Consider the following 10,169-nt stretch of genomic DNA (forward strand, 5'->3'; position numbering starts at 1 on the left):
TGCCTAACGTCGTTGTCGGAGTTCATGATGGATCAAGAGAGATAAACAGTAGGTTTATCTTGAATTGGATGATGTGGTGGAGTGAAACTTGGTAATGTGCAGATTTCACGTATGAAGTTTATATATATAGATAAATGTTTAGGAAGTCAAGTCAGCAGAGAGAGAGAGAGAGAGATTCGGGTAAAAAACACTAGTTAATGTTGGATCAAGATTTGGATGAGTAAAATCACAAATAAACAAATTTAGTATTAATTACCAACCTTAATTCCCCTACTTGTCTGTAGCAAAGGGCAGAAAGCAAAAAAAAACAAAACAAAGGATTACTCTACCTTTTTTTTTCTATATTAACTAAATATATACAAATTGATGAATCAGCAGAATTTCAATGCTTAAGACGAAATAACTGTAATAATTTGGAATTTGACCATGAAAGTGACACTATATTTGGGCATCAGATTCAGGAACAAAATTGCTTGAAGAAATTCCAGCAGCAAACATAGTTTTCTTGATAACACAAAAAAAAAAGCATATAACAATGTTCAGACAAATTTCTTTAACTAACATAAGATTTTATATCATATTTGGGATTATGTTGTGCAAGAATGTATTATGAAAATATTGAGATAACAGCAGGAATAGTCAGAACTCGGTGATTAATCATAAAAGCAATTTTTGTTCCACAGATGATTTGATCAATGCACTAAACAAGGATAAAAGGCTTCAATTTCCGTGTGAGCAAACGCAAACAAACGAATTTAGGCTTATGTGAACTTGAACTGGTAAGAACAACAAGAAGCATGGCAATAGAAGCGACAAAAGGACCATACATGTATGATAATCTTGGTGCTTTGCTTCTTGTTGCTCAATCCATCACGCAGTTTGCTGGTCTCATAGATGTGAGCAGTTTACAGCAGTCCTGTTACTTGATACTCGTGAGATATCTGAAGTGGCGTTTCCTTAGAGACGGGCCTCTCTTCGGACCAGAGCTCTAAATTCACAGTACCTGTTCCCCAGTGAACGAGGCATTTGCGCACCTCACTGGTACTGAACCGGTTCACCAGTGCCAACGACAGCCCTTTATCCACAAGCATCCATTCCCCTAAGAAAAGATTGGGTGATGAGTACTGATAGATCAGAAACACTTTCCTAAGTAGCTCAAGCTCTTCATGTTTAGGTTTATCACAGAATACAAATTTTTATTCGTGTTTGATAATTATATGGATCAAGGAAGGTATCTTACCATCGGGGAGGGAATCCCCTTCGAAAAACTGATCGCCAGATTCGGGCCACACCTCATGCTTGGAACCATTAATGGCAGTGAACGACACATAAGATTCAGTAGGGTGTAACAAGTTGAAAGTGGGGTGCACTCGCAAGCAAACGAGCCTGGAACAATGAGGATAGATATTTGTAATAATGTTGGGTAAAAACAAAGTTTTATGGCTCATTTTGTTAGATCAGATTTAAAAATATAAGAGAAAGAGTATATGTATTGATGGAAACCTTGAGAATCCTCCAGAGCCAGCACCAACATTGCGAGCTACAATGGCAGAATCGATTCTGAAAACTTTTGGGTTTTCTTTTGAGATATGTATCTTTCGAGCAAGAACTAGTCCACCTCCGATATCACCCTCTAATATCAGAGCCTCCTCATCTCCATCCTGCTCCATATCTCGTCTGAGAAATGCAAAGCGAATGTCAAGTATCAAATTTTATATCTGAAACTTACACTAAATATACGAGGAACGTCATGTTGGCCTTCACCATCTATAATGAACTAGCATGCTAGAATTGGAACATGTTTGAATTGGATATATTGATCTGAGTGCTTTACTTACTCAATGACAGAATACTCCTCCGAACATCCAGCAGATCGGTACTCCACACCACTATATTCTTCGTAGCCATCAACATCAATCCGACTGTGCAGCCACTGAGTCCCTAAATTGGGAAAAGGTGAACAACCTTTCAGTGTGTATTTTGCAGTTAATAATAGTAGAGTTACTCTCTAAACAACTCGACCAAAGAGCTCACTTTGGGCAGTGAATGACAATGTGTTGGTGACTTTTCAGAAGCAAAGAAATATAGTTCTCTTACATCCAATGGAAACGAGTACTATTACGTAATGATCCAAGTTATTTAAAACAACCTTGTCAGAAGTTCTTAAGATGGAAAAGAAGTAAATGACAATGGAATGTTTGAAATAAAACCAAATGCATTTGGTAATCACATAACCTGATGGGAGATGCTCCATAGAAAGAATTCTCCCACCAACCCATGGCACAACCTTCAGAATCCAATCCCCACTTTTAATTTCAATGGGTGCATATGATAGTTCAGTTCCTTTCTGTCCCGAAACTTCTAAGTCTGGGATCCGTGTAGCATTTTCTGCAATCAACAAAAGACTTTAGGTTTTCGACCAGATAAGATGCTGACTTTAGTTTCGCAAAATGTTGTATTGAAAATCTTGGAAGGTCGAGGAGCTGTCCAGCAGCAGCAAACATAAGGAAATACAAGTAGAGTATGCACCTATTCGACTCTTCCATTGCTTTTCACCAGCCGACACTAAATCTGACAATTCACTTTCAGAAGGCAATTCAATTAGTAGGACATCTCCATCGGTACACCATGCATCAATCTGCATTGTGTGATGCATCGACAATTAAATGAAGCGGCACTCACGTGATTTACAGCTTAATGGGACAAAAACATACCGTAGAATATTTTCCAAGCAGTAGTTGCACATGCAAGCGGCGGTTTGGTCTCTCCTGAGATCCTTCTGATTTGAGAACCTTTATAGTTACCACAGAAGACAGCCGTTCAGCAACATATGTTGTCAATAGATAGCCTCCTTTACTGAATTCATATCCGTCGCCATCATCTTCATATAGAAGCCCTTCAGCTTTACCTGCAATTTTGAAGTTCAATTGCATACAGACTATCAGTTTCTGCAAAGTGTGAAAGAAATAATTTATCTTATTCAAGCGTTGGTGCAGGTGTTACTCATGTGACAGAAACCACCTATTTTTATCATAATTCGTTATATGAATTTCTACTGAAAAATGCCAATGTGAAAAGTTCACTACCGGATTAGGAAGAAATATTACCGTGTTCATCTAAAGCCACAAGCAGCAACAAATCATCTGTGGGACTACCTCCATCCACATGTAGAGAGGGCGGAGCTACAGGAATAATTGATCCACCTTTTAGGTACAAAGCTGGTAAATCCTACGCACACCAAGAGTCGAGAGTATGTGAACAGCTAAATTTGCAGACAGATAAGATTTCAAGGAAGCAGAGAAGCTGCATTAGAATACTTAAGAAATTTATACTGGGTGAGAATCTTCGAAATCAAAACTGTGCCAGATGCCTTTAGGCAACTTGTGTGGTGTTCCATATAACTCCTCATCCTTTCCAGTGCTGCAACACCAAGAAAATTGAATATGTATATTTCAGGCAAGTTTAAAGCCAGTGAGAAATTATCTTGCTACGACAACCTTGAAAATACACACAGGCGTAACAGAGAATGCTAAGTATTTCAAAAGCATTGTAAAACACGGAGTCATTTCAGTGTTGTATATCTATGGAAAAGATATCATACCTTGCATGTATGAGAAGGGGTCCCAGCATAAATGAATTTTCTTGAGATCTTAACTCCAAATTTTTAGGATCTGCGCTAAAATTTGAAATTTTATAAATAACAAAGCAGGGGAGAATGTGCTTTTGATTCCAAATTGGTAAATCCATCCAATGCAAAAGGTGAGTGTATACCAGCAAAAAATGTTGGAGCTACCACAGGAATCCCCCTGGTATGAGCAAAATAAAATAAAGTATATAGAAGAGGTAAGATCCGGTATCGCCTTTGTAATGCAAGTCGGCAAACTTCTTCACACTGTCAGAGATCAGAAAAACAGGACATCAAAAGAGCAAGAATGGTGTGAATCTGGGATGTAGTTAGTAACGGTTACTCATAGACTATTATGTCATAGAACATGCATAAACTATCAAATTGTTTTACTTTTAAATCAAAGAAAGCAGATTCAAGATATTTTGTAAATCAATGAGACAGACCTCTTGTCCAAAAGACCAGGGCTCGTGATCTTTCGTGCCTGTTTCAGAATGTCCTCGACAGAAAGGAAACATGGAGCCAATGCCCATCCATCTCCCAAACAGCTTAGGTGTTGCATTACCGGCATATCCCCCAATGTCTGGCCCAGAGAGTGGCTGACCACTGAGCCCCTGGGCATAATAACTCATCTAAATAAATCATGCTACCTATAGCTGATATAACGGAAACATTATATTTATATTTTCTATCATGATACGCTGTGGTAAGACGATCCAGGGTCCACAAGTAATCCTCAAATGCATAATGTACCACTAACCATTTGAAGAACCATGGGGATACTCATATGGAGGTGCTCCCAAGTAGAAAGATTATCGCCTGTCCATGTTGCAGCATATCTTTGGCTACCCACAAAGCCTGCTCGAGTAAGAACAAACGGTCGCTTTTTCTCCTTTGCTAGCAGCATGCCCTCGTATGTTGATTTTGCCATTAGCATACCATAAACCTGAGACAAGCAACTTATCGGATCTCCCACAGTGGCAGCTTATTAGCTTGTGTACTAGTTCTACTACACATTGAATTCTAAGTCTGTGGAACAATAGTCAAAACGCACTCAAATCAGTGGAATACTATTAACCAGTGTAGTACATTGTGATAGTATGAATGGTTCTGACATCCTCCAAATTCTGTATCTCCCCTATGAATATTGGTCTCAGGCATCGTCTTTGTCACAGTCTGTTACAAAGAATAATGTTACCAAGAAACAGAAAAATCTGTAATACAAAAAACAGTTTCGGACCTTACCTTGAAAACAGCTGGTTCGTTCATATCATTCCATATACCATCCACACTGCTAGAACTGAAGTCTTTAATTAGGTCAGTCCACCATGAACGAGCTCTTGATTGTGTAAAATCTGGAAAAACACAAGGCCCGGGCCACACCTCTCCTAAAGAAGACAAAGAATTATGCATAGAGCAATGCATCAAAACATATGAATAGCTCTTAACACAAACAATTTACTTGTGAAGAACATATTAAAAGATTTATAAAAGGGCAGTTTGATCCCCTTTTGGTATTGCCACGAACAATGAGCATGTTGTTGGAAATTAGAATATCTTAAAACTAATGTATATACCGGCAAAAGGTTTGCCATCTGCAGTTTGAACCCAGATGTCCCTCTCTGAACCACTATCATAGACGAAATATCCCTTTTCATTTTTGATCCCTGGGTCGAGCATCCAGATGGCTTTGAACCCGTTTTCATGAAGATAATCTCCCAGGGATTTTGGATCTGGAAAGCGTTCCTGCGGAAGTGGAAGTGTGTTCAACCATTCATGTCATAAATGCAAGATGGTTAGGAAAACAAACTTTGGGAGCAATCATAAAAAGGGTCTTTCTTTTTAAACTACATCAGACTATTCAGCTTGAACAACACTTACAAGCAATGTTAAGCAACCAAAAATGGTTACATTTTTCTGGATACAAAAGCATGAATGTGACATATTAAAAGAGATTTTGAGATGCATGCCTGGTTGAACGTGAAACATCGAAAACCATCCATGTAATCTATGTCCATCCATATCACATCACAAGGAATACCTTTTTCCCGGAATGTCCTTGCAATCTGTAATCAGATTAGAGAGAAGGTTTTAAAAGGTTGAACAGTTGAGATATGAATTTTTCTTGCAGTATGAAATAGTAGTATTAAGTTAGTGTTTACACTGAAAACTTAGTGTAGGGATCCTTCATAAACTTTACCCTAGAAAATTGGACTCAATGTGGGATGTACAATTCCAATTCGGAAACAACCAACATAAAGATAAAGAGAGATGAGCAAGCATGATATCAAAAACAGGATAAGTGGTAACCTCACGGACTCGTTCATCAGAGTCATAACTCCAACGACACTGATGATAGCCCAATGCCCACTTAGGAGGCATAAAAATAGTTCCTGAAGACATAAACTTACATTAGAAACAATTAGAACAGCTTACTGCGATAAACAGAGCAACATCGTTGTTTAAGGATGAATTCCATTTTACTTGGCAGCATACTTTTCCCTAAAAATCTTAACATGAAAATTTTTAGTCAGGCATGCTGCAGAACAGTTAACTTACCAACTGCTCTTGAGAAAGACACAAGAACGTCAGTTGGCGAAGCAAATGGACCAAATGTGATGACAGGATAGGATGTCGGAGAAACAAACTTCACATTTGATCCCTTCCCCAAATCAATCTGCTTAAACCATAACCGGTCACTGCAATATCAAAATGGATTTCCAAGACCAGTAATAGAGAACAACTACCTCACAACGTCGTGTTGTATCTGCAAGAACTCCAAGAGCCTCTCCATCTGGAAGCACCACCAGAACCCAGGGGTGTGATTGATACAAGGAAGTCGTCCCAGCACCATATCCCCAAGCATCAGTATTCCAAGTAAAAATCTAATCCATATTACATTAAGTAATACAGGTAAGATTTCTTTCGCGACTACAACAATCATATTGATCAAAAAGGAAGAATCAGTGGGCTTACCCTCTTCCCTGTTCGTTCAAGCGGCCCACTAACTTCTCCAGTTCCATAGAAAGAGGTACCTGGAGGAAACTAAATAACACCACTATTCAATCCCTTCACTATAAGAATTCTACAGCACAAAAAAACTAATTCCACACATAGTAAACAAAGATATGATGATAAAGAGTAGTACCTCAACATTAACTACTTGCTGCCCCATTACACATTCAAAAGTGGGTATGTAGGTTGGAATTTTGGGGACATTCAAGATTGGCGTATCTCTAACTACAGGATTTTCAAAGGAGAAGCTGGGAAAGGCCGCGTTCCTATCATCGGCTGAACAGTCAAACCGGAACACTCCTTCCTCAAGAATCGGCTCGAAAACCATCTTTCCTGATCTCTTATTAGAATCTAAAGCTGCCTCTTCGTGGCCAGCCATCTTAGATACTCTGCAAACAAGAGTTCACTTCAAATCCACCCCTTTTCCACTCCCTTCTTTCTATGTGCTAAGCAGTCAAATCAACAATGTACGGTTATTATTATTATTTTTTCTTTATTTATTTTATTTTGGGTAGAAAAATAAATTGTGAGCATTTTGATATTGTACCGGCCAGTGTTACTTTCCTTTCAAAAAAAAAATAAAGAAAACGATAAAAGCTCTGAAAACACTGAATTTTTTATTTCAAAATTTTGATGATTTTCTTAATGTTTCAAAATCTAATGTTTGTTCAGCTACATATGTAAAATGGGAAAAAAAAACCCTACAGTTCAGAGTCTTTGACCACTTCAATTTCTAAGAAAAATATAAAAAAATTAATAATCTTGTTTCCATCATTTTATTTTTCTGTGTGAGACTATCTGCGTGACACAATCAGTTAGCTACTGTTAGAAAATTAAATAAAGCTAGAAACTGGCCCCAAATTTTAATTGATGATGTTGGCTGAGTCAGCATCCATTGTTCTTGATCGTATGATCCACAATGCATATATTAAGGTATTTAGTTAGGCATATTCATCATGATTATATATTTAAATTGGTACAACTAATTTTAAAATCCCCAGAGTAACAAGACGTATTCTCTCTTCACAAAATATGCCTCTATTCACAAAATAATACTCCTAAGTCCCATCTCATTTTATCATTTTTGGACATTACAATTTGAAGTTTTTTTTTTCGTTTTAGATAAATATGAATCTCATTCTTGTACTTCACCGAATCATTACACTCACATTAAGTAATGTGAGTATTGTTTTCATTTTTAGTCTCATTTTTCATGTGAGCTTTCTTTATTTTAAATAAGATTTACTAAAATTAAAATTAATACCAAATCAAGCTATTTATAATTTGATGAATACAGGTTTGCATTTCCTATCAAGGCAGATGAACATTAATAAAGCATCTTCAACTACTAAGCCTGCTATCAATTTAGTGAGTAAGCCAAGCGTGAGGACAGGTGTTTGGTGTGTCGTTACAATTAATATAGCAAAATCCAATATAAAATCGATAGGTTGCAAATAAATTCAATAAAGTCAATTTCATTCGTGTTGCTTTAATTTTTAGGGTGATGATTTAGAGACATAATATCTCCAAGCCATAATACCCTTATGTCACTTTGCCATAAGCCAAATTATTATATAGACTAATATACCCTTATTATAAATTATAAAAGGCAAGACAATTCATTTGCTATATCATTTATCTAAGTAATCAATCAAATTCATATCAAAAGTAAACTCACCATATTACACTCTTTTATCAAAATATACTCAATCATCTAAATATACTAATCAAAACTAACGAGATTGAACAATTGCATAAATCTCAAATATATTAATTTCTCAACCAAAACTAATGAGATTGAACAATTGCATAAATCTCAAATATATTAAATTCTCACTCCATAAATCATAAAAATGACTACATGCATATACATATTTAATTTCTTAGTATTATCATCCAACGAAATACTAATAATCATTCGAATTAAATTATTTTATTAGTATTAAATAATTACTAAAATTCTAAGTCATAAAAATGACTACATGTGTATACACACTTAATTTTTAATTGTTATCATCCAACGAAATAGTAATAATTATTCACATCAAATTATTTTCTTAGTGGTATTAAATAATTATTAAAATTCTAAGTCGTAAAAATGACTACATAAACATACATACTTAATTTCTTAGTCTTAGTAATAGTCATTCGCATCAAATTATACTATTAGTATTAAATAATTATTAATATTCTAAGTCTTAAAAATGACGACATGCACATACATACTTAATTTCTTAGTATTATCGTCCAACGGAATAGTTATAGTCATTCGCATCAAATTATTTTATCAGTACTCCATTAAATAATTATTTTTTAAATAAAGTATTAAATAATTATTAAAATTCTAAGTTATAAAAACAACTACCATGTACATACACTTCATTTTTAATTGTTATCATCTAACGAAATAATAATAGTCATTCGTATCAAATTATTTTATTAGTTGTACTATAAAATAACTATTAAAATTCTTAGTCATAAAAATGACTACATGCATATACATACTTAATTTCTTAGTGTTATCGTCCAACGAAATAGTAATAGTCATTCACATCTAATTATTTTATTAGTACTAAATAATTATTAAAATTCTAATTCATAAAAATGACTACATGCATATACATACTTAATTGCTTAGTGTTATTGCCCAATGTAATAGTAATAATCATTCGCATCTAATTATTTTATTAGTATTAAATAATTATTAAAATTCCAAGTCATAAAAATGACTACATGTGTATATACACTTGATTTCTAATTGTTATCATCCAAAGAAATAGTATATTATTCGCATCAAATTATTTTATTTGTAGTATTAAATAATTATTAAAATTCTGAATCATAAATATAACTATAACTATATATATATATATATATATATATATAGGGATGTGATCATATGATAACCCATATTTATGGTGATAACCTAATAACCTATCGTTCTATGGACGAAATATATCATTTTATAAAACGGAATAGCATTTTATGGATTAAAAGTATCATTTTATAAAACAGAATATCATTTTATGGATTAAAAGTATCATTTTATGCAAGTATCATTTTATGCATGCTGAAAAAATATCATTTTATAGTGTATAAATATCAATTTTAGTAAAAATGATATTTTTGACCCATAAAATGATAGGTTATTAGGTTATCACCATAAATATGGTTATCATTTTAACGCACTCATATATATATATATATAAATATTCTTATTTTCTTAGTGTTATTATGCAAGCGAAATAGTAATAGTCATTCACATCCAATGAAAGTAAGAGTTGTGAATAAAAAAAAAGAAATTTCTTTATTGTTAAACATGACTATTAATTTTCTAATAGTTAAAAAAAATATTTTTTTGACACCATGCAAGAATTTAATTTCAGTATACAAATTCAAATCGTTGTTCCCTAACATTTTGTCCATTAATAAAATAAAAGATGTATAAATTTCAAATCTTAATTTTGATGCTCTAAGAACTCATGCAATTAAATTGATTTGTTACTTTTATAAATATAAATTCCAGATT

General features: G+C 34.3%; 1 protein-coding gene across 1 annotated transcript; it reads right to left on the reverse strand.

Annotated features, from left to right (window-relative positions):
* Positions 1–636: 636 nt before the first annotated feature.
* On the reverse strand, positions 637–7,078 carry LOC121785072 (alpha-glucosidase 2-like). Its single transcript, XM_042183410.1, has 22 exons — positions 6,774–7,078; positions 6,602–6,670; positions 6,373–6,510; positions 6,185–6,302; positions 5,936–6,018; positions 5,596–5,691; positions 5,203–5,371; positions 4,871–5,013; positions 4,715–4,801; positions 4,386–4,571; positions 4,072–4,239; positions 3,772–3,892; positions 3,602–3,671; positions 3,333–3,420; positions 3,108–3,228; positions 2,715–2,908; positions 2,530–2,638; positions 2,236–2,388; positions 1,839–1,941; positions 1,504–1,677; positions 1,241–1,386; positions 637–1,099 (listed from the first exon to the last, which is right to left on the reverse strand). Exons 1-22 carry the CDS (start codon positions 7,017–7,019, stop codon positions 906–908), a joined length of 2,976 nt encoding a protein of 991 aa, XP_042039344.1. The 5' UTR covers positions 7,020–7,078; the 3' UTR covers positions 637–905.
* Positions 7,079–10,169: the final 3,091 nt, after the last annotated feature.

Source organism: Salvia splendens, chromosome 21 (assembly GCF_004379255.2).
Source record: "Salvia splendens isolate huo1 chromosome 21, SspV2, whole genome shotgun sequence".
NCBI classification, from domain to species: Eukaryota; Viridiplantae; Streptophyta; class Magnoliopsida; order Lamiales; family Lamiaceae; genus Salvia; species Salvia splendens.

Excerpts from the sequence above, each read along its gene's own strand:
- LOC121785072 (XM_042183410.1), bottom strand. The coding sequence starts at position 7,019 with ATGGCTGGCCACGAAGAGGCAGCTTTAGATTCTAATAAGAGATCAGGA. Across the intron at positions 6,511-6,601 it reads TTGAACGAACAGGGAAGAGG|ATTTTTACTTGGAATACTGA; the intron begins GTAAGCCCACTG and ends AATATGGATTAG. Across the intron at positions 4,802-4,870 it reads ACGAACCAGCTGTTTTCAAG|ACTGTGACAAAGACGATGCC; the intron begins GTAAGGTCCGAA and ends TCTTTGTAACAG.